We start from the raw sequence: 25,548 nt of genomic DNA, 5'->3' as shown, positions 1-25,548 counted from the left end.
AAAATGGTCAAAATATAATTTCATTGGATATACATAGACCCGAGTTCCGTGTTTCTGCAAGTGGTTTGGTTTCTCTTCTGCACTTAGAATGAGTTAGAATGACTATAAAAGCATTACTGAAACTCAATTTCAATGTTAGATTCAAAATCGGGAGTTATTAAAACAACAAATAGGCTGATACACTAGAAAGCGACAAAAATAAATACAAATGATCCTATATAATACGTACAAGGTTCATACTAAAATGGATCACGATGCTATCTATGGTGAATTTTTTCTTATCATAGCATTTCTTTTGGAGGTTACGTTCCACCTTTGGGATCATTAACCTGGGTGTCATTAGCTTGGTGGTAAGGTTTGGGCTTGTTTTCTTAACTTTGCCACTGGTTGAAATTCTGAGCCTCTTTTTCCTAAATACCAGTTTCCTCGGGTGTAAAATGGAAGTAAATTACATGAACCTCTGCTTTCCTCAGCAGGCAAACATGGGCACCAGTCTTTTAAAAATGTCTACAAATACTTTGAGCTTTTCAGGCAAAGATGTTACACAAGGTAAAATTGCAGATCCTCTCTCCCATCTGCAATATGAAAGGCAAATCTTTGAAAAACACGTTTGAAAAGGGCAAAACAATGAGCTCAATTTTCAGCTCACACCCATGTGTATATACGTCTTTTCTTACAGAAAGCTTCCAAAGACTTCAAAGGGAGCTCTGTCCATACAAGGAAATGAAAGCTGGAAAGATTCAAACCCATTAGGAATAAAATTTCTGAAATCCATAATAAGCCTACTTTTGCTTTATAAATGTAATCTTTCTTATGCTTCTCTCTCTCTCTTTTCTCCTTGAGAAACTCTGTTTTCCCAATTTGAGCAAAACAAATTATGACAGATTTACAGTGGTACAAATATTAGTTTAGGGCTCAAAGTTCAAGTTGACCTCTTTGAGGCAAAGTATTGCAATATTACAAATAAATAAAGAGTAGGGGGGTATAGACATTTTAAATAGAACCAATCAGTTGGAATCTCTTCAACAGGCATAAAATGCAATTTCAAAAAGACTTTCTACTAAAATAATTAAAAAGTTTCAAAAGTATGATATGAATACCAACACCTCTGTCCCGCAGAGCGTAAGTCTGTTGAGGTCAGGCTGTGGTTTTGAGACTTGCTTTATGAAGGATTCACTTAACTTTCCTCTCGGTTGGGGGTACCGGGAAGCTCAGAACAATTTAGTAGCTCCAGCACTTTAGAAAAAATGTAAACTGTTCTGTCTGTGATATCCACTGAGGGTAATGGTGATTCTAGGACACCGGCTTTTTTCTTAACACTGGATAGAGCATACTCAAAATCAGGTAGCAGAGGTCAAAAAGTGGGCCACGGTGGCCTCTATGATTCAATAAGTAAATTTCTTTAACTAGCATTTTTCTTGTATTTCTCTTATCAACTCCATCTGTCTCAATCCCTCATATACCCATATTCCCTATTTGGGCATTATCATTAATTTGCACATTTCTAAAAGTTAAAATTATTGCCACCCTATGACATTCACTTGTGGCCATTCTTAAACATTTATATTAGAAAAATGATTTGGAAGCTAAGTTGAGGGACTTTACTGGATTTCATCAATTCTAGCGTGCACATTTTTTTAATGCTGGTGTTCCTGAAATCAGCCTTCCAGTCAACAGCATTTCAACAGTAGCAGTCAGCCAGACAGTAGCAGTGACATAGTTGTCCTTACCTGTGCATGGGTGCTTGGCCATGGCTGTTCATCGTCATCACTTCAAGAGAGTCATGTGCATTATATGCACAATATGTGTTGAGTTTAAGTGCTTCTAACAACGTCTTCAAAAAGATTACAGCATGATTTGGCACTGAAATGAATACTTATTGTTGTGTTCCCATAAAGGCCCAGAAACTGAGCAGCAAGGTACAAATTTGATATTAGTGAAGCAAATACTAGTCATTGGAGGAATGGATGTAATTCCATGTTTTCTTGCAATGCAACAATTGAGTGCTTTTCAGGAGCAAATAAAAGATGACAAGGAGATGAAGCTGTGTTACATTTTGTTACTGAGACACATGCAAAAAAATTTTTCCACATCACCCAGCAAGTAGTGCAATTGAAGGGCACGTAAATTGCCTCCCCTCTCTGAATAGATGAAAGAAATTTCAAAGCACTAAGACTTATATGACTGATTCATATGCTGTTCAGGACTCTCATTTAGACATTGTGTTACAATTTAATTGGCTGCAGTTTTTTTTCTTAATACTACCTAAAATAAAGGTACATCTTATAATTGATAGCAACTTAGATTTCATGAATTAGGTGGCTAATTCACTTGTTTCCAATTAAATAATAGCCCCCAAACAAGCAGCTCATATGATCATTAAAATATGGTTGCCTTTGTGCAATACACAAACATCGGCAAGGGAGATCCACTGTTGGCTTTTCAGAGGCACTGAAATTCATTAATCCTTAATATAAGGCATATTAGCACAAGAACCAAGATAACCTCATATGGCTCCATGTCTCTCCTTTGCCACCTTGAGTAGTGTAAAGTGTTCAGAAATGTCCTGTGGGTTTCTGCAATATCCTACTCGAATCCTATCTGGTCTGTGTCAGCTAGCTGGCACTCCAGGTATCAGTCTCAATACAGGGTCAGCCATAAACTGGAGAAATGACTTCTCTGGGGGTGAACACACAAGGAAAGGCAGGAATAAAGTAAATCCATGGAAGAAAAATGATTTACAGAACCAACAACCTGACTTGCATTGTTCTATAAGTAATAATTAGTTACTACCTTACAGATGTATCTCCTTAACAAACTACTTAACATCCTGCTACCTAATCATTCTCAAGCTCTATATCCCCATGAAAGAACTACTTGTACTGGAATAAAACGAGGACATGAGCTGAAAGGTTTGGGAAACACATTCAAAAGTGATGGAAGGCATTCTTCCTATTAAATAGTACCCTTCTGAAATGATGGATAGTTATTAGAGAACAAAAATTGTCTTCCATGTATTAAACTTAAACTACGTTAAAAGGAAAAACAACTTATTTCTTCTACATTTTCTCAGAACACTTGTGATGCCAAATGTGTGAGTTTTTCCCACACTGACCAATTTTCTGACACCAGCAGTGTGTCTGTTCTGTGGTTCAATTCCATTCTGACACTGTCTATCTAGGCTTAGTCCCACAAGGCTGCTCCCTGTACCCCCACTTCACATGTCAATCGCAGGTCCATGTTGCCACCTGTACTTCTGACTGGCTGGCTATCAACTGGACGTTCCCATGACCCCTGCTTAGGTTATGATAATTTGCTAGGATGGCTCACAGAACTTGGAGAAACAGTTTGCTAACTGTATTACTGGCCATTATAAAAGAGTTGGGCTCAGGAACAGCCAGCTGCACAGGGCATGCAGGGGGAAAAGCACAGAGCCTCCATGTGCTTTCCAGATGTGTTACCCTCCCAGCACCTCTGGTGTTTACCACCTCAGAAGTTCTCCTAACCACTTTGGTTAGGGTTTTATGGAGGCTTCATCGTGTAGGCATGGTTGATGAAATCATTGGCCATGGGTGGTTGAACTCAACCTCCAGCTCCTCTCCTCTCCCTGGAGGTTGGCAGGTAGGCCTGAAAGTTCCAACCCTCTAATGACATGGTTGGTTCTCCTGGCAACCAGCCCCCTTCCTTAGGTACTTTCCAAAAATCATCTTGTCAATATACAGACTCATGTGTTGTTGAAAGGAGCTTGTAATCAATAACAAAAGATGCTCCTCTCACCTTTATTGCACCAGAGTTTTGTCAGGGGTGGGGAACGAAAACAAAATATTGTAACAAAAGATGTTCCTGTTGCTTTTATCATTTAGGAAGTTACAAGTGTTTCAGGAGCTCTGACCAGGAGCTGGGGACAGAGACCAAATGTATATTTATTTTATCACAATATCATAGCATATATATATATATATATATGTTTATAATACAGAGTTTGATTATGAATGTCTTAATAATGAGTTAAGAAATCAGAGAAATATATGAACTAATCTGTGGTAAATGTATTCTAAGATTTTTGTGAAATGAAAAACAGTTATATTGTTGGTTGTTTTCCCATCCTAAAAACAGTAAGGGGAAGGTTTATAGAGAATGTAGGAGGCATCAACTAAGTACTATTTGCTTAAAGGAAAGAGAATTTCAGGTCATTTTTCTCTTTCCAATCTGTATCATAAAGGGTGGGACATATGATATATCAGAGATGTGTGAACAGTTGCTATTTAGCCATAGACTTTAAAATATTTTGTACTTATATCCTGGAAGTAGGCTGCAATCTGCCCTTATTCCTATAGAAACAAAACTATATAGCAAAGAGTTACTATGCCAAAGAGTCGTTTCTCCAACTAGAAAAGCAACTCTGGAAAAAAATTTGGGGGATAAAAATCAATATTCTAGAGTCAAAGAACAAAATTTCAACAAATTGAGTTTCACAGATCTGACTGACTTTGATTAGCAATTCATGAACGGGGCAGCATTCAGCCTACAAAACAGAAAGGAGCTCTGATGAGCTAGACAGAGTGGGTAAGCTTTATCAGCAGTAAAGAAGTGAAGGAACACAGGAACAATGAACAAGTAGTGGATTGTTCATTTCAGTATTACTTTCCTTAGAGAGACGTAAGCAAAATCTTGCTGGCTTAACGGGATTTGAATATCACCTCTCTCGTGATTTCTCAGCTATTTCAAGTAAATAACAGTTTTGGATTGGTAAAGTGAAACTTTAGCACAAGTGACTCCATTTTGGACCCACTATCTTTAACACTAGCAACAAGGACAGTCTAACTTGTTAGTGGGGAAGGCAACTGAATGTGTGAAGCAATTCTGAGGGCATTGAGATAACCTATTCAGTATCCTGATGTCTGAAATTCTACCACCAAAACTTTAACAGAGCTTAATTCAACAATTTCAATTTGACAGATACATACCAAGCATCTACCAGATGCCAACAATTGGTCTAAATGCTGAGGTGTGAATAAGGCATGGTTCTTGTCTTTAAGGAATTCTCATTAGGTTGGGGGACAGACAAGTAAACAAATAAAATGCAGCACATGTGACAAGGGTAGTGTATCAGGAAGCTATTGTTGTATAACAAACCAAGCCAAAATGCAGTGGGTTAAAAGAGTACGTATTCATGTGGCTCATGGTTCTGTAGGTCAGTAGTTTAGGCTGTGCTCACCTAGGAAGTTTTTCTGGACTCAGCAGGTGTATTAGTCTGTTTTCATGCTGCTGATAAAGACATACCCAAGACTGGGCAACTTAGAAAAGAAAGAGGTTTAATTGGACTTACAGTTCCATGTGGCTGGGGAAGGTCTCACAATCATGGCGGAGGGTGAAAGGCACTTCTTACATGGCGGTGGCAAGACAAAATGAGGAAGAAGCAAAAGTAGAAACCCCGGATAAGTTCATCAGATCTCGTGAGACTTATTCATTATCATGAGAATAGCACGGGAAAGACCAGCCCCCATGATTCAATGACCTTTCCCTGGGTCCCTGCCACAACACCTGGGAATTCTGGGAGATACAATTCAAGTTGAGATTTGGGTGGGGACACAGCCAAACCATTATCAGCTGGGAAGTCATGGAATCAGCTGAAGTTTAACTGGTCTAGGATAGCAGGAAAAGTCACGTAAGGCAGCTTGGAGAAAGTGACACTGGAGCTAAATTTAGCAGAATCACTGGGATATTTCCAGGTGAACAAGAGGGAACAAGTTCCTGGATGAGAGAGAAAAGTCAGGGCAAGGATTTGGAAGGATGACACACCCACTGACCCCTAGGTCAGTCTACATGAATGGATTTGCAGATTATGTTCTGAGAGAAACCTTTGAAAGGAGAAGGCTGCATGGTCATGCAGAGGCAATACAAGAAGCAGACGTAGAGGGGGACACAAACGGAGGAGAAGGAGTTGGGACAGAAGGCTGGAAGGGAAAGCTCATGGCCAATTGTGTCCATACCACCACCTCCCATCAGGCAACATTACTTGGTAAATCTCTGCACACAGAATAAGATGAGAACTTCTGTTCCCCCAGGGAATATGCTGTTTGTTCAGGCCCCGTAAGTTAAGTGGCTATTTGCTCTGCTGGCTTAGGCCTCTGGTTCATTTGCTAGAACAACGACAGCAGTGGCAGAAAACTCATTTTTTCTGAGAAGTTTGATCCAAGTGAGTGCTGTTCCACAGATACAACTTTTCAATCTTGCTACCTTGCCACCATTTTCACTCCTAGATATTTATTTCACATTTATTTTCACTCCTGGATATTTTCAACACACGTGTCCTGTGAGCAAGCTAACATGTGCGACTCTATTTTAAATTTCTAATGTGTGCCTCCATGCACAATTTTAGTCTTTCAATTAGGCTCACTATTTCTGTTGACATCCAATTGTATCTCTGATTTAGTCTGAAGAAATTAAGCATATCTCTTTCATCTCAATGCGAACAATGGTTTGTATTCTCTTTCACATGACTTTAAAATTCTGTACACCAAAAGGCTCGCTGGGCTTTTGTAAAAGCAATGCACAATGATTGTTTTGAAAGAATAAGCCTTTCTGAAAATTCCTACAGAGTGTGCTAAGGCTACAAAGTTCAAAGGAATTTGGTCAGATTCAATGGAATAGCCTCTTGGTTCAAGTGAAGGACTTGGAGGGAGGAGTAAAACAAATCCACCTTCTTTTTAAATAGAAATGAAAAGAGAGCTAAGCAGAAACGTCAACAGGAAGGAAGCTGAAATACAATAAATGGGAGTGACCACTGCTGAACACCAGTCAGAGAAACATTTTAATAAAACACACAAGGCTAATTTCAGTCACTCAGATACTTCACATCAGATCAGGGAAAATAAAGATCTAAGTCTTTACTGCTAATTCTTAGGAAATGAAGATCCCATCCCATGAAAAAAAATTTGGTATAGAAAATGTCCACTGTTTTTCTTCTCATTCTTTGAATCAAATCCTGATGATTTTGACAGCACTTTAAAAAAACGTTAATTCCATGCTCTCAATGGAAACTTTTCCAAAACAGTATTCAAAATATCTGAAGTAGTTATGAAAATAAAAATAAAACCCCCAACCAAGCAAACACCAATAACAATACTGCTGTCATTAATCAGCACAAAAGGCTTCCCCATGCCCAGAAGTCCTGGCAGGGACGCAGGTTGCTGCTCACAAGGGTGACACCTATGTGATGACAGCTGTGACTTTCAGGGTGTCTGAGACTCCAAATACAAAACCAAACAGGAGTCCTCGGGAAATTTTCCCTTTTGCTCACTCTGTGTATATTCAAACACAAACTATTTTCAAAAAATTCCCTAAAACCCCTCTGAGTGGGATGGAAGGGACTAGGCAAGCATATTGCACTGTAATTAACACCCGTTCACCACTGACATCACACGTCAGTGTAAAGATAGGTCACGTACTTTTAATTTCTCACACGCACGTCAGTGGTAAACAGTCCCAGTGTTCGTGTTAATGACACCATCTGGCGCCTCCCATAACTGTGTAGCATTCAGCTTCCAAACAAGATGTAATGGCAGCAACACATGAAACCCACTGACATTTACAGTAAGGAAATTTATTATCAGTCATCGGTTTGGTATAAATGTGTTTGCATGACTGCTGGGGCTATAAAATCGTCACCTTTGCCAGGCAAGCAAAGGTGCAATAAATAATGGATTTTAAGCCATGCATGTACTACCAAATCATTAAACATTTATCACACAGGCACAATAGCATCTTAAGCAACAATTACCACTTGAAAAATTAATGCCACTTTTGAGGGTTAAATGAAAACCATATAGTCTAAGCTTTAACGATTTTTAATGTGGCTCAGTATAGAATATGAAGTTTTTTTATTTTTATTTTAGTTGAATATGATATATATATAAAAAGAGGTCTTCTATAATAATTTTCTCTTCAGGAAGAATCACTCTATATTCTTTTGTTAAATACTAAAAAATACAATTGAAATGTTTCTTGAAAAAGAAATCATGGTTGAAACCTTTCAAAACTAGAAATGGAAAACAAAAGGTTCTTTAGGAGTCACATGGTATTATTTTCTTTAAAATCCTTAATGGATTAATCAGTGATGATTGAAATTAAACTATTTTAACTTTGGATTTAAGGAAACATAAAGTCAAAACCATGAAAATCCCCTGAGTAACCCAGCCGCATTTGTCCCTACTACTTATTCCTTCCAAATACTCTCCCCATGGCGTGCCAGTAATTTCTCCGATATGCTTGTTCTATGGGTATCCATTGTTTTAAGAACAAAATCCTTAGCAATAACAATTCAAAATACAGATAGATTAGAGGAAGGTTTTATGGAGGATTAGAGGAAGGCTTTATGGAGGATTTATCAAAGAATAATTTTTGACTCAAAGAAACAAAGAGAAACCTGCGTGGGAACTAGTTATTTATTTGCTTGCTGGACGTGAAACAATGCAGGCAGAGAAGCCAGTGACTGCCTTGACATGAGGCTCCCCGTGTGGGAGGTGAACCAGAAGCCAAGCCTGGAGGGAGACTGTGCCATCAAGAGGCTCTGTCACGAGATGCCAAGATGAGCACGCGTCTCCAAAACAACACAATCTCAACATGCAAAATGATCACCGAGCAAAAGGAAACAGAGTGAGCCCTAGAGTAAGTGAGTGGCACTGTTTGAAGAAAAAAAAAAGTTAAGAAGTGACTGAATAAGAGATTTCTCTGTCAGTGTGTGAGTGGGGTTTAATTCCGTGGTGAGAGCTATTGCTTAGAAAGCCTCTGCAGTTTTATGGGTCTGCTCCCTGTGGAGGCTTCTCTGTCCACTCTCCTTTTGCCTGCCCTATGCCCTAAACAGGAAGCAGGTGCAGCGCTCTGCAGGCAGGATCCCTGCTGGGACGGAGGGCAGGATGGTCTGCAGAATACTGAGGAGGCCAGGAGGGGAGCCCTGCTCCCGAATTTTCAATCAGTGGAAAGAAGTGTTGAGATTTTAGGCCTTCATCTCTAATAGTGACTGCTGTTTACAGGGGTCCAGGGGACTGTGAGTCTTCTTTGTGTGTCTTGGAGTTGAAATTCAAGGTTTTGTCAAGACCATGCATCTTCAGGGATGGCTTCCTCCATTATTGGGGAGAATCCCTGTGGACAGTGTTCATCTTTGGAGAACTGAATTTAGGACTCAACAGAAGGGCTTGGGGTGGGGCGGGGGGGGGGGCGGTGTCACAGGAACTAAGAGATCATAGGGATGCCCCTCCTTGAATACATACGTATTGCTGGTTCCAAGTCACGGAGGGAGAACTTTGGAGCCTGGCCTGGTCAGACAGAGGAGGGGGTGACCACTTTCCCACCATTGCTGTCTGCAGGGTGACAAAGTTGCCTGAATTCCGTCTGTGTGCCCACATACACAAAGCTCTGTTACACAAAGGAGCTACTCCAGGGACTAACTTACGTGGGATTACGCAGAAACGAACACAATCCACTGGGATGGTGGTACTGTTATGAAACAACACAGACTGCCTGAGCCCCGGACATCACAACAAAAACACCGAGTATGGGAATTTTTCTCAAGCAGCTTCTCTATCCAATATCTGAGAGGGCCCCACACTGCCCTGTCCTTCCATCTGTCACTAAGTAATTCAAATATTTCCTAGAGTTCTTGCTGCTACCTTACATCTTCTGGAAGTGACTATCAGGGCCCTCAAAGAGGTAGAGAATCAATGAATAACTCCAAGAAGGCTTTGCTCATTTCTTTCAAAGTTGTGTCACTTCCATAATACCTGATGAAACACTCTGCCTTCATATGAGAGAGACAGAGAGGGAGGGAGGGAGGGAGGGAAGGAGGGAGGGAGGGGGGGGAGAGAGAGGGGAGAGAGAGAGAGAGAGAGAGAGAGAGAGAGAGAGAGAGAGAGTGAACACCATGGCGAAAACAGCTCTCCTGAAGGGTGTGAATAAAACAGTTAACAATGAAGGGAGAGAAACAAAAAGCTATTCAACAGATGCATGTCATTTTTACTCTTCAGTGTGGATCAGTTTTTCTTGTTAATTATATCACCTATTCTTTCCTTATATTGATAATTACATAATTACATGAAACAGATGGGTGACAGAATGCACCCAGATGGTGAGAACGTAAACAGGCTTACAAATTGCTTATTCTTGAGCATATTAAAAAGAATTATTTAATAATACATAGATTTCTATACTCTACACATCTGTTGAGTAGAGCCTCAAAATGGGTTACTTTGTCATTTTTTTTTTTTTTCTTAAACAGATACAATGTCCTCCCTGGGAATTCCTGGGAGGCCAACTGCCATGGAGGTAAAATATTTCACCTTTTCCATAATTTGGATTCCTGAAATTCTAAAATCATGTTCTGAGTCCACTGGCTTGCTGTTTTGAAAAATAGAAATGCTGGTTTCAAGGGGAGTTACAATCACATGTAGCACTGATTATACTTTCACAAGCTGGACAAGGTTAAAAATGGGAGGGCTTGCCTTGAGAACATATTTGACATGTTTTAATTGCATCCAATGGGCTTCTTGCATGAAATTCTTTCAAAATAATTACGAAACGAAGTCAGAAGCACCAAAGCTACATGGGCTGAGTGTGTGTGGAGGTGTGTCTGTCGGAGGAGGGGGCTCACAGACCCCAGAGGCTTCTGGAGGGTCTGAGGGAAGAAGTGGCATTAGCTGCTTCCTCGTGGCCCACATGCCACCTCTGTGTTCTATGGAGTAAGGGCTCTGCTTAAATGATCCTTCTCAGAGGAGTTGTACCTGCCCTGTTCCCACCCTCCCCTCCCAGGCTCTCCTCCTGATGGCACTTGCTGCCACCGGGCACAGTGCCTCCTGGTCTGGGTACTGCCTGCTGCCCCAACTAGAACACAAGTGCTATGTGGCAGGGATGTGCCTATTTATAGCTGTCCCCACAGAGGACAGAGTTGGGCCCACCACATGATCAGCATGCAACAATACTGACTGAATGAATGACATCAATTAATTCTCCACCTCCAAGCCCCCTAACCAGCGATGCAGAACAGGCCCTGTGCTTGCAGTTTCAACAGAAAAGCCTGTCTAGGCAGGAGCAGGGAGTGACCAACAAGGGGACTTCTCAATGGCAGGTGGGGGTGGAGGATAGCAGGGGTGCCTCTCTCAGTTGAAAAGCAAGTACAGAAGCCATGGTGTTTATCGGGGTCATGGACAAAAAGCAGGATACCTAGAAACATGGTTTGGTGGGGGTAGAGAAACAGGCTCAGGGAGAGACAAACTCACCTGGCTTCTGGTGGAGCGACCTAGCTCTTGGTGAGGCAGGGGTGGGTCACAGAACTCCAGAATCAGGCTGTTGTCTCCCACTGCACCAGGAAGTGACGACATGTAGACATGCTTGGAACTGGAAGTGTGAACACTTCCCCAGGGCCAAACTTGGATGGGGATTGTGTGTACTCTGTGTGTATGTATTTATGTATGCCTGCTGCGTGTGTGAGAGAGAGAAGGCTGGAGGGAGAGACGGACAGAGAGAGAGAGTCATGAGAAGCATCTGAGTCCTCAGGGGCCTGGAGATCCTTTTGGAATTTGGGCTCTGTGAGCTGTGGCCACCTTCTGCTCTTGAATGGGATGGGGGAATTGCTGAGCTGTTAGAAGTCACATGGTCTGAAAGGTGCCTGCCAGCCTTGGTCCTACCAATACACGGTGACCAAAGACCCAGTGTGTGGGGATCGATGTTGTCTGTAAACAAATCAAAATACTTGTGGTATGTAATTCTGTGGGACATTGTCAGCCCATCTTTGGGAGTTGCTCAACTGTGATTTGTGACGGATAATACTCAATTCCATTTTTAAATCAACCGTCAACTCCAGTTTCATGAAAAGCGCTGTCCCCACAGATCCATGAATGGCGGTGGGAGGGGGTGGTTTGCACGAGAGAGGAGCTCTGCTAAGGTGACTGGAAAGTGCTGCCTAAGACCTGTTCCCCGGAAGCACAGCTCTTTTTGGTTAAATGCATAGACTACCATAAAAACCACAATTACAGTGACTACCATGGTAATAATTTCAATGCACTGAATTACATGAAAAAACAAAATAAAACAAACAAAACCTGGGACACAATTGAACAGCACAAGAAGTAGGAATGTGGCATAGTCTGTAGTTCATGTTTATTGCCATGGGTTTCGACTGACCAAATGGCTCATGCCTGCCTGCACTGTAGCTAAGTCATGTTTGATATCTCAAACAAGTGGCAATAAAAAAAATCTTTATGGCTCCCATGCTATTTTCATACCTTATTCATTCTGTTTTTTCTCTGTTTTTAAGTCATCTTTTGTATTTTCTTCTTGCTTATTAAGTTGATTACTATGGAGATCATGACATCAGTAATCTTGACTAAGTTTAATGGTCTCAAGGCAACATTCAGACTAAAAGTTTTGATACTTAAAGTGGTTCAACCCTGGAGAATGGGAGCAGATTGAGAGCTGAGGGCTGTGGGCTTCAAGCTGCTTCTCTAATGGAACACAGAGGTGGAAGGTGGTCCGTGCCCACTCAGCCGAGTCCGCGTGGGGCAGCCCTTGGGGAGGACTGCACCCCTGGCGAACCAGGTACTGCACTTTCCAAGGCCCATTTAATCCTCTGCCTCTGATGAACTCAAATGCCATTTTCCCTCTGGATTTGGTGAGTGCAAATAATGATAACCAAACTCAAATTGCTTTAGGAAAATTACTAAACTGTGGAAGGCTTTTAATCTATCTCGGTTTAATTTGAATGTAAAACCTTTCTAGGTTCTCAGTTATTTTTCCTGATCTTTCACATCTTCCAGAAAGGCAAAACCCATTGTTTTAATTGTTTATTTTTTGTAGAAATGGGGGTCTCACTGTGTTACCCAGGCTGGTCTCAAACTCCTGGCTTCAAGTGATCCTCCTATTTCAGCCTCCCAAAGTGTTGGGATGACAGGTATGAGCCACTGTGCCTAGCCCATATCCCATCTGTAAAACTAGAATTTATTAACGGGATATAACAAGTGAAAGTTTTAACAAAAAGACCTGAAAGTTAGGCTTATGACACTGTACTTTATTCTATATGCATCTACTGACCTCCAATCACTTCATAATGAATGGAATCACGTTTCTATAATTCTTCCACGAGCCAGAGGGAGTAGGCCAGCCCCAGAGGGGCATTCGTGGTCTGTGTTTCACATGTCTGTCACTGCTGTCATCCTAGTGGGGTGCTGTTTTTGTACTAGCAGATGTGTTTCATTTCTGCCAATCCATGCTGACTCATGACCCCTCCTGATGCTGCAGGCAACAGCCAGGGGACACCAGGCCTTTGGGCAGACCCAGCCCCAGAGAACAAATGCGTCAATTCTGTGCTGTTTTGTTTCCAGGCAGATAACTGGTTGCAAGAAGGTTTTTTGAGTCTCAAAAGCCTGACTGTTATGCATCAAAAGTCAAAGTTGATGCTTCCAGTGACAGATACAGAAGAATAAATGGGGACAGCGAGCCCACTGTCTGAGGACCAGGAGGAGGAAAGCCAGAGGGGAAGAAGGAGAAATTAGTGCTGTGCAGCCCTCTCCTTCCCCTGGCTAAGGCCAGGAAAGTGGAAGGAAGCGGGCAGGATCCCCACAAAGATTTTGGAGAATACAAGAAGGAGACTGCTTTACGAGGGGGACTCTACTGCCACCTTGTCCTGGGAAGAGTCCAGTGGAGACGGCTGAGGGAGCTTCCCGGACGAGGAGGGAAATGAGGCAGCAATGAGCTTCTGAAAGCCCAAAACGAGGAAAGCAGGAAAGGAAGAGAGCACCTGGCTCCAGGGAACACAAGGTCACACTCAGACTGGCCTCAAGGCTGTGAGGATGGGATGCTTCTGCAGAAAGCAGTGAGGGCTGCGGGGGCTTGGATGCCAGGACAAGGGGTGACTTTGCCTGAGGACAAAAGCTGATGTTCTGAACTCAGGATTCCTGTGAGGACAGGCACTACCCAAGTAGCAGATACCTCCCCTCCCAGCCTCCTCCCGGCCCGCCACAGTGCCATGACATTCTGTGTCCATGAGCTCCTGAGAACTTGGATGTTTTTCCTACCCCACTAAAAACATGAAAGAAGAAAAGCTCCTACATGGACTCAGTGTAAATATTAAATGATTAAATTTACCCAGAATTGATGGAGGTTACTTTTACTCCCATCAGGTGGAATAAAGGCTCAAAGCAGAGACTCAGTTCAATTAGACAAAAATAGGAAAATAAAAGATGTATCCTTTTGCACACCTGGTTACTTGTCTTAAAAATCTATATCTGACATAAAAAAGAGGGTTTGCTGTATGTCTCTATACTCTTTATGTTGCCTAGATACAGCGACATATTGCCAAGAGAAATCATCTTTTTCAATTCAGGAATCACAAGTTTTCATTTTCAAATTCTAAAACTTTATGCTTTTTGATTAAAGAGATAGTAACTTTACCTTTGACTGGGCAATACCATTTCTAGGAATTTATTCAAAAGAAATCAAAGCAAATGTGCTGAAAAATAATAAGGGCAGACATGGTAGCAGTGTTCATCATGATAAAAATTGGGTTAAAAACTTAACCAACATGAGGGAATTGGCCTGCACACAGCAATGGTGAATCGTGGGCTCTGACATCACACTGTTTAGTCCCCAAACCGCAACTTAGCAGCTGTGTAGCCCCGGCATGAAGACAATAGATGCTACATTCCAAAGGAGCCCCCTTATAAAAATGCCAAAGTCAGTGACAAGTGCCGGTTAAATGCCTTTTAACTCCTAACTCAAAATGAAGACATGAAAGGGTTAGATGAGTACATGCAAAAGAGGCTTTTTTGAAGATTTCTTCCAGGAGAACTGTTGATGTGCTGTGAGTCCCATGCCCCCCATCCCCAAAGAGGACAGATGGAAGGGGTGCCTTGTCTTTTGCTTCAAGTCACAGAAAGGGTTTGGGAGCCCTCCAAGAGCTTCATGTGAGGCCACTAGACAAAGTGGATGGATGTGCTGGGTGAGCTGCATGGGCAGGTGGCCTGCATGGGCAGAGTCTGCTGACCCACAGAGGCAAGAGCTCTTCTCTCAGGTCCTTCCTATACGGCACCCCCAGATGCAAATGAGACTCGGTATCAAAGCTAGAGGATGGCATCTCCTGCATCATGGGAATGCTGGTGAGAGCTCCCTAGAAACAGGAATCCCCTAGGAAACTGTGAACACACACTAAGAGAAGAGGAGTCCAGCCCACAGAGTAGGGGCCATCTTACGACAGCAGTGGCCAAGTTCAGACTTGCCTCCCCCTCCAACTGTTCCTCCCTGCCCTGACCCCAATTTCAGAAGGACTAGAAACACAGCTCAATAATAAGAAGACACTAAGAGGCTAAAGAAAGAGAAAGCACTAAATACTGAAGAGCTATATAAATGCTAAGTTAGTGGAAGGGGCATGAGAGTTCAGAAGAGACAAGAGGCCCTCCCCATCCTGCCTTCTCCAACCACAGGCTTCCTACGTGCTTGCAGGCTTCAGCAGTGGGTCAGGGGAGTCTCACCCTTGGAGGAAAATTGAAGTTTGATTATTACATAAAATGAAATTGAACATTTTATGGAATTAAGATCAAGTATTGTGATTGGAAGTGACCCATACAGCTTTAATGACCTAGAACTGACCAGAAGGTCCCAGAACTTGCTCACTTTCCATCCGGGTGCAGGAGAAAACTCAGCCACATAGAACATATTTACAGGGCGATGAGATACAGAACTCAAGTGGCTTCGTGACTATTCACACAAGTCCTGCTGGCTTAACGCTCACTTGCATTACCAACCCTTTACTAACCTCAGTTTTCCCCACTGCAAAATGGAGATGATGATGCTGAAACATCTGTGAGAATGAAAGATCAGCTGGGACAGCATGTAATGCAGGGCCTGGCAGGAGGAAAGTACTCACTGAGCGGCGGGGCTTGCTGCTTCGCAGAACTGTGTGGCCACGAAAATCACACTTTACAATACTTAGTAACAAGTAAATATAGTCATAACATATTAAGTGAAGAAGCATGTTTCAAACACTATAACCCCATATCTAATAGCATATATGTAGTCTTTTTCACAGAAAATAATCCAGAAGTTGAAACCCCAAAATATTAACAAAGGTAATCAAAAGATAGGAGGAGAGAAGGTTTTACTGATTTTCTCTATTATTTTTTCCTAAAATTTCTACCAAAAACATGTATTGCTTTTGTAATAACATACTTATTTTTAATCAAGGGGAAAAGATATCACTTCTCTAGTCAGTATCCGCAGCTCTAATTGTCCCCTTTGTCATTTTATATCCCCAGCTACTTTAAAATACACAAAGCAAAGCCTCACGTTGGAGCTGCCATTCCTCTCTTCCCCGAAGGCAGATTCTGAAGAAGCCACTTAGCTGCGAAGGCCAGTTTCTGCCCGGGAGCTCAGCTCCACCCGGGAGCCTTGCTAGGATGCAGGCTTTCAGAGCTCTGCGGCAGGCAGCTGATGCGTCCGGAGGCACTTCTGGACCTCTGTGGCATTCATTACCCTGGCTCTGCAGGGAACAGAATGCATTTTTTTTTCCTCCTACTGGGTTGTGGCAAGAACCTGATCAGCATCCAGGAAATCCTTAGAATTTTTTTCTTTTCTATTGGAAGCATTGGCAGCTCTTTTTAAGAGCAATAATATTACTAAAGGTGGATCAAACAAAGAACATGCTGGTGTCTTTTAAAAAACAGAAAGTCCCCCATTTTCCTCCTACATTTGGATAGGCACCTTGTTTGCTGCCTGAGCTCTCTTAGATGTCCACACAGGACCACAAGAGGCTGCTGAGTCAGAGAGGGTGAAGCAGGAAAGCTAACAGAGATTTTATTTTAGAAAAATCTCTGCTTTCAAAAGAATTGAAGCAGCATTAGCAGTGTAGTCTCCAATGTGTGTATGAAGCTCTCTTGGAGTGGTGGAAACTCTACTTCTGAAACTGAAAGAACAATTGAGACGTTGCCCTTCAATGGCCTTGATTTGACCAGCACTTCATCAATTACTAGCCGGAATGCTGAATCTGATCTAAGAATGAAAGAGTGCAAAATAATGCAGTCACTTTGGAAAATAGTTTGGCAGTTCCTCAAAATATTAAACATAGAGTTACCATGTGACCCAGCAGCCCCACTTGTAGGTATAGACACCGCCCCCCAAATGAAAACACATACACCCAAAAACCTGTGTGCACATTTTCATAGCAACATTTCCATCATAGCCAAATAATGGAAAAAACTCAAATGTCATAGACTCATGCATGAAAAAATAAAATATAGTATTATCCACACAATAGGATATTCAACAACAAAAAAGAAATAAAGCACAGACACACACGCTACAATGTGGATGAAACATGCTAAGAAGCCAGTCACAAAATACCGCATAGTATATGTTGCGACTTGTATGAAATGTCCAGAATAGGTAAGTTCATAGAGAGAGTAAGTAGATTACTTACTCTCTGGGGTTGAGAGGAGAGGGCTGGGAAAGAGAGGAAGTGACTGCCAGTGGGCACAGGTTCCTTTTGGGGGTGATGAAAATGTTCTAAAATTAGATAGTGGTAATGATTGTTCAACTCTGTGAATATACTAAAAACCTTTGAATTGTATAGTTGAAGTGGGTTAATTGTATGGTGTATATATATGATTTATATCACAATGTGAAGCTGTTAAAGACATGGTTGGGGGAAGACAGAGACTGTCCTATAAATATCTGTCCTAGAAAATGAGGATAAGATGTAGCATTGATTCCTGACAACACTAAGATGTTAAGAAGTTACTTTTCCCAATTTCTTCTCTATCATACCCTCAGAGCCTCATCTTACCCCCTGACCACTGCCCAGTTACTCAACAATTTCCACAGCTTGTTGATCATGCCACTAATTCACATCTTATCTCTTCCCTCCACCCACCTTCCACCCCCAAAAATAAACCTTTAGTCACTCATCTGATGGGCACTTACTTGGGTTCTGAAACCACATCCAACATGGAGCTGAATTTTGGGAAATGTATAATGTAGCCTCCATATGGGATCACAATTTTTTTCTTCCTTTCCCAGCAGCTTCCACCATAATTTTGCAACAACAAAGGTTTTTTGTAACAACAAAAATTACAAAGGTTTGTAACAACAAACCCATACAACAGCCAGCTAACTGCAGACAGCCTGATCAGCAGGTGTCCAAAACCTGCCAGCACACCAACCTGGACCCATGTCTGCTCCTTCCTAGCCCAGGTCAGACAGGGTCAGGCTGGTACCAGATCAAACCCAAGAGTGGATCATTCAGCCAAGAGGAAAATTCAAACTGCACTGGGAGAAATCCAATCGTCTGTGGGTCACCTTTTGGTTAAGTACCTGGTGCCAAGGATTTGTGAGGTTCAACAAGATCTATATTGAACCATACTCCTTTTCTGTAGTTTGGTTTTCCTATAATGAGTCATACTAGTACTTTAGCCTTTTAGGTAGGAAAGTATGTCTGTGGAAGTTAAAGATAGGAGTTTTGGCAACCAACTTCCTGGGTTTGAAATTCTGTCAATTAAATTGCCTTTGGACAAGTTATTTACTCGCCCTCCTGGCAAGCCTGTTTGCTTTAGGTACACTGAGGATGGCAATCGCAGTAACTATTTACATGTGCTGATGAGAGGACGAGATGAGAAACTCTATGGGAAGCCTTTAAGCAACAGCTCAAGAAGTAACAGTAATGCAATAGTAGTTGTTTTTAGTACCTTGTAACCTTTCTAAGAGGGAAAAATTAGGACAGTAAGGAGAATAAACACTGGTTTATAAGTCCTTCTGGTGTGTATTTATATACTATTTATATAATATACGCTTATATAATATATAACATATTATATTAAACTAGATAATGTTCAGAGAATTGGAAAGAAATGACCATAAAACTTGTATTGTAGAAAGAAAAAAGCTCACAAAGGAACTTACGTAAATGATTCTAAGAATCTCAGAGAAAAGAGTTCACTATACATAGAAGAAAGTACACTTCCCATAGATATTGTAAACACATAGGAACTGGCTGGGAAGTGGCTTGAAGAAGCAAACTGGACTCATGGCGATGATTTAAAGTGGGTTAATTTCATTTCAAGAAAATATTTCTCCCATGGTCACATTAATAATAATTAGACCATATATGATGCTGAAAAAATACGGGTCTGCATTTTTAGAAACCTCTACCAAAGTGATGGCCCAAGAGCTAAAAATACACCGACCACAAATATAACCAGGGGAAGTCTAACCACTGGCGGTGAAAGTTACCACGTTTAAGGAAGGGGCTGGGAAACAATAAAGCTGGGGAAAATCTAGCAGGTGCTGGGAGAATAATGCAATTTCCTAGGGCAGCAGATGCACAAGTGAAACAGTATCCAGTAACAGTCCATCAGATGGTAATTATAGCTGGACTGGGAAGAACAGCCAGATGAAAAGGGGCAATTCAAAGGGTAACTGAATGCCAGTGAGTGACATCTTCCTGAGAGATCACATACCAGGAAAAAGCAGGGCCATCACTTAGCTCTGAGGGGGAGGGCTTCCATAAACCGTCATTTTTCTTTGTAGAAGGACAAAGGGAAAATGTGGAGAAATGAATGCACAGAATCCAAATGGAGGCCTCCAAAGAATTCATTAGTCGAGATTTAATCAGACCATCGTTAATAAGCAACCAGAAAAAAAAAAAAAAAAAAAAAACCCAAGATCACTCTGAAAGTATGATTCCTCAGGAAGGATGAAGGGTTGATTTAGTTCTGAAAATATGTGAGAGAGAGGTGAGTTCACGCTATAATTCTATGAACACTATAAACCAAGATGAAGAGCTGAAGTGACTGAAGTGTATGGTGGGGAGCATCTATTGATATTGAGGCAATGGCAGGGGCTATTTAAGTTCAAAGCAGGTTTTCTGGAGTGTAATATGACAAATAATACTTATTTAAACTCCCACTCCTGGAAAGGAAGAGGTGCCTTTTTTTCAAACACATTCCCTCTCCAGGAATTCTGCAGAAACAGGTCTGAGCCCAGTGTGGCTATTTCTCCTGAGTTTGGGCTCTTGTCACCTGGAAGGCCAGTACAAGCCCTCTTCCACCCCCAGTTAACACTGAAACTAGACTGGAAGCTCCTTGCAGGTATGCATGGTGACACAGTCATATCTGAATCCCTGTAAAAGGCAGAAAGGAAAGAAAACAGGCTTGTATGCAGACCCACTCTGAAAATAAGTGTAGGGCAGCTTGTTCGGCCGTCTTTAATCAATATAACTGCTAAATTAATTCAGCCCAATTTTGAGTGTTTTCCTGATCGTAATACTCATTCAGGATAAATACTTGAGGGAATGGATGGATACCCCATTTTACATGATGTGATTATTACTCATTGCATGCCTGTATCAAAATCTTGTGTACCCTATAAACATCGATACCTACTGTGTACCAACAAAAATTAAAATTAAAGAAATAAAATAATTTTGTAAAAAATAATAATACTTACACAGGTAGGCCCTGATGAGTCATCTAATAAAAAACTTCCATGAGAATAACTCTCATAATGTAAAAACATGGGCCAAGATGGCTCATTCAAGCTAAGAAAAGAATCTTCCAGGTCTATGATGTCAGTTATGGTCTTGGTCAGGAGAAAGCCCTCTCTCTTACCCATGCATTCACACTGGTTGACTGTGGAGATATTATTACGAATCTTTGAGACCTCATTTTGAAATGTGTGATGAAAATCATTTATGTTTTCTAGGCTCTTTTTTATTACCTGCTGTGGAGTGGGCTGTCAATTAATAGAAACGACGGGGAAGGTGTTGTGGCAGGGACACTGATCGTCCAAACCAGGCAGGAATTAGGAGGGCCTTGAGGTGGGAGCGAGGGCATATTTCCCTGCCATGCAGTGATGAATTTCAATCACTGCTTTCTTGTGCCAGATTCAAATTGGCAACCTACCGAGATGAAATGCTTTCTATCCCATTACTCATGCCTGGAGTGATCTGTTCCCTTGAAGATTGGCTTCCTAGGTGAAAACTAGGGACTGGATGGTCACTCTAAGATGCTTAAAATAGGATAAAAGGTATGAAAGACGAGTGGCCGGCAAGAGAAGTGATATGGACATGGTGAGGGAGCTGAGGGTCTCATATAAACTCGATGCACTGGGAGGGGAAGGGAGGGTGGGAGATGTCAAACCTAAAGGGAAAATTCATTCATTTGGTAATGAGAGTTGCTCAACCTTGCACAGTTTGCTACTGCAATGCTATCGCTCTACTAAGAAAACAATGTCTTGAGGGATATACAGAGATTCTTCCTAAAAATACTCTACTTGGCTCAACTTGTCTCAGATAATCACTCTAAAACATTAAAACTGTCTAAAATGTTAAAAAGAGAAAAATAATTTTAATAATATAATTTAGCATTTTAACTTTTTTTTTTTTTTTTTTTTTTGAGATGGAGTCTCGCTCTGCCGCCCAGGCTGGAGTGCAGTGGCCGGATCTCAGCTCACTGCGAGCTCCGCCTCCCAGGTTCACGCCATTCTCCTGCCTCAGCTTCCCGAGTAGCTGGGACTACAGACGCCGGCCACCTCGCCCAGCTAGTTTTTTTTGTATTTTTTAGTAGAGATGGGGTTTCACCGTGTTAGCCAGGATGGTCTCGATCTCCTGACCTCGTGATTCACCCGTCTCGGCCTCCCCAAGTGCTGGGATTACAGGCTTGAGCCACCGCGCCCGGCCGCATTTTAACTTTTTAATACCGAGGCCCATTCCATGTGGATTATGGTCTCGATAAATAATCCTGTGATTAAACTTTTAATATGTCTAAAATTTTTTACTGAATCTTGTTTACTAAATCTAAATCTCCATTACAATTTTCTGAAGCTTGAATACAACGAGTAGCAACAAAAGTGCTTCTTAAACAGTCAGAATTCACCTGAGAAATAAGCACAATAGCACGAGCAGCAGGTAACAGGCATCTGTGTTAGAATTCTCCCACCCGTCTGCTAAGTGGCTGCCTTCCTGGACCCTGGGTTTGAACAATCCATCTCTGCTTTGTGCTGAAATACACCAGGGCTCAGGGGTGAGGGGCACAGCTTACTGAGATGACCATGGGAAAGGTTACTCAATGTAAGCAATGGTTTCGGATCATACCAACCTGGGAAGTGGTAATGAGATAATTTTAAATGAAACAAAATGTTATCTCTGACTTTCTCCCCACCTAGAGCTCCAGCTCACCTCAAAATCACTTAACTGAAAATTCTCACAATAGGGTGGGAGGGAGGGGGCAGGTGTGGAACTGCACTTCATATTCATAAAAACGATGCTTCCTGATATCCATGCAGCAACTCTGGACTCCTCCCTCCAGCTCCAGCCAGGCCACCCATGCTGCCAGAGGACTGGCTGAAGGCACAGGAGCCGTGGGCTGCCACTGAAGTATAAGTCTCAGCAATGACTGCAGAAGGTCAGCATCTCTCATCCTGACCCTGATCTGATGCGGAAGCTGCAAAGTTGTACGCCGAGCACATCCATGTACTTCTATGCCCAGCGCTTTCTCCAGAGATCAGTTTGCCTCTGTGGAAACTGTATTTCAGTGCTGGAGACAGCATGTAGCCACTGTCTCTGACCCCAAGTCACTGTCTTTGCACCAAACTTCTGGGTGTTGGCTCTCTTTCCAAAGCAGTCTGTTCCCAGGATCTTCACATGCAGACAGACCGCATGGTGGCCCATCCTAAAGGTCTTCCAGGTGGGCTAGGCACATCTCATCTCCAGTGCTGTGAACCCTGCTACTTAAGAATATGCCTGTGACCTTCAGATAAAATGATAGGAATCTGGAGTTTGCTTCAAAATGATATAGGAGAAAGGGGAAGTGGTGGGGGCACAGATGATCCAAAATTAGCAAAGAGTTGCAAATCATTGCAGCTGGGTGCTGAGTGCATGGGAGTTCCAGTGCCACTCAATCTGTGGTCTGGAACAGGTGCCCATGTGCAAACTATTATTAGTCTATGAAGATATGAGTAAGAGAGACCGAGAGAAGCATTCAGAAACTTTTATAGCAAACCAACAGAGTAATGCTATGTCTGTTAAATCTAACAATAAAAGAATTTTATCTGTCTTTGCTTTTTAATCTTGTTTTCCCAGGAATTCACTTTTTACAAAACTATCAGTCTATGACTAATTGCACATTAATTAAAAAAAAAAAAAACAAAACGACATGTAGATTGAGAAGTCCTGCTTTATATGATCAGTCTGTACTCACATATAAATTTACAATGATATAAATTTTTGTTATTTTACAAATATAAAGATGAATGTAAGACACAAAGCTGCCTCTGAGTTGGTCTGATGGAGGTACCCTCCCCATCCCTCAGTGCACCCGCCAGTAAGACAGGTGCCGGGCGGGGCGATGTCCTTCCCGCAGTGCCGAGCCTGTTGCAAGGTGTTTATTTCAGCATCATCTCCAGCTCTGAGGGGCAGCGCCTTGGGTAAGTGTTTGTAGAGTTTAAACTCACACTTTCCCTTTTTCTCTCTCACAAAGGACAAATGTTAGCCCACTGAGGGATTTTTTTTTTTTTTACTTAAGTAGAAGAGTATACAAACACTACAAGTCCATATCAGTCAACATGAGAAAATTATGTTTTCCAATTAGGTTATTGAAAAAAACTGTGTGTATGTATACAGGTACATTTGCATTTAAAAGAATATCTAGGTTTGATTTCAGTCCTTTTTCCTGTTCTTACAATAAAAGTGGCCCCTGGCCATTCATTTTAAGGTCAAAAACTCCTGCTGCCCCAGGGCAGCTAATATGCTTCTGTTAATCATCTTGATGCCCCTGGAGGAGGGAGTTAAAGAAACCAGCTTAGACCCGGGGCCCAAACATCTCAAATGCAGCCAGCTCTGTTTTCTCTGTCAGCTTCGTCCTAACAGCGAATGACCACTTAATGCCTTGAAAGCAAAACATCATTGAAAGGGGGAATCTGCTTTTGAGGACAGGGAAAGAAAATGAAAATATGCCAGAGGATGACTCTAGGTCTTTTGTCCTGGGACACAGCAGCCTGAGAGGCATCCCCATGGGATGACCCTGCAGGGTCCTGTGGCTACTGCTTTAGGCTTGCCGGGAAATAACGACTTGAGGGAAAGGCCTGCAGGGGAGCCTTCGCAGGGCTCCGCCTGTAAGGGTATGAGCACCAGGTTCTCTGTAATTAAGAAGCAGCCTGCTCCTGTGAAGACAGCACTGCCACCCCATCTGCCAGGCCCGCAGGAGCTGGCACCGCGCCGCCCTGCCTGCCGCCCTGCTACCCACCGGATCCTTGGAGACCGCCTTTGATGGAGCGTTTATGCCAAGCTTTTCCAGAGGATAGACAATCTGTCGTCGTGGTCGCACGGGAACCAAGTAATGAAGGGCAGATGTCAGGGAGTGGGCGTAGGGGTTCTGGAACTGAAAGACAGCAATCTATATTTTAGGGGAGAGAATGTCAGAGAGGCTCAGCACAGATGTCTGCGTACAGCTTTACAAATACAAAACTCTTAACTCGGCCAAGTCAGAGAAGAAAAAAAAAATCAGCAAATAAACAAACATACTCTTCGAGCAGTGGAATGAATTGTAGATAATGCCTGACACTAATGAAGATAATTACGAGAGTAATTACATTACTATCTCTGTGGGAATGACAGATAAACAAGTGGTTTGGTTTATGGGATTTTTCAGTACAAGTATTTTCCCCGGGAGGATATTCTTCTCCATAGTGATCATGCATCAGCTTGATCTGACCCCATTAAGCTGTGTTATCTGCATCCTGTTAACCTTTGTATGTTTGGCACAAGCTGCTTTAAGAAGACACATAGATAAAAATGTCATCCAAGGGGTAACTTAGCAGGGATGTGAAAATTCTGTTTGTAAAAGTCACTCACAGTGACTTCAACTGGACCTCTGTTAAACAATAACAACAACAAAAACTGTTTTGGAACAAAAAGATAAAACTGAGAAGTGAGGGTGGGTGTGGGAGAAGTAGATCATATTATTTACATCTAGACTAATACTAAATTATGAGTTGGATTTATACTTACTGAAATGAACTATGATAAACCATGTCTTAGGGGAATGCTTTATGTATTGATTTTATCCAGTTTTAAAAACTTAGCAGAGAAAACCAAACACGGTGATCTTTATTTCTGTCACATTTATAAAATCTTAGGGTTTTGGTGAAATGAACTAAGGACATTGTAACCATTTAAATCTGAAGAGTCAGACTGTAAAATCAAAACTTTTAATGATACATTTATTGAATTTAAGCTGGAAAGCAAAGAAAGAAAAACAACTGTAGATGCATTTTAATAAATAGATGGTTTACATATGACTTTTTGCAGTTCTAAAAATAACCCCTGGCATTTCTAAGAGCTTCTAAAATGGTTTTCTAATATCCTTCACCACTGAACTTCACACCCTGACTTCGCAAACTGAAAAACAGAACCCTAGCCAGCACCCTGTTTTTATGCCTGAAAGAGCTCTTAATACATGCCTTGACCAGAGAGACAGAGAGAAAACCATCCCCATAATGTGAGCCAAAAAGCTC

At 41.9% G+C, this 25,548-nt stretch overlaps 1 protein-coding gene across 2 annotated transcripts in view; it reads right to left on the bottom strand.

The window, feature by feature from the left end:
* CFAP61 (cilia and flagella associated protein 61) overlaps positions 1 to 25,548 on the bottom strand; it is a 296,810-nt gene that overhangs the window by 135,179 nt on the left and 136,083 nt on the right. For both annotated transcript variants that reach the window (XM_025399395.1, XM_025399396.1), the window contains exon 17: positions 24,279 to 24,413. In XM_025399395.1, coding sequence (XP_025255180.1) covers positions 24,279 to 24,413 — 135 coding nt within the window. The remainder of the gene's footprint in view (positions 1 to 24,278; positions 24,414 to 25,548) is intronic.

This window comes from Theropithecus gelada, chromosome 10 (assembly GCF_003255815.1).
Source record: "Theropithecus gelada isolate Dixy chromosome 10, Tgel_1.0, whole genome shotgun sequence".
NCBI lineage: Eukaryota > Metazoa > Chordata > Mammalia > Primates > Cercopithecidae > Theropithecus > Theropithecus gelada.
This window is presented reverse-complemented; position numbering and strand designations above follow the sequence as displayed.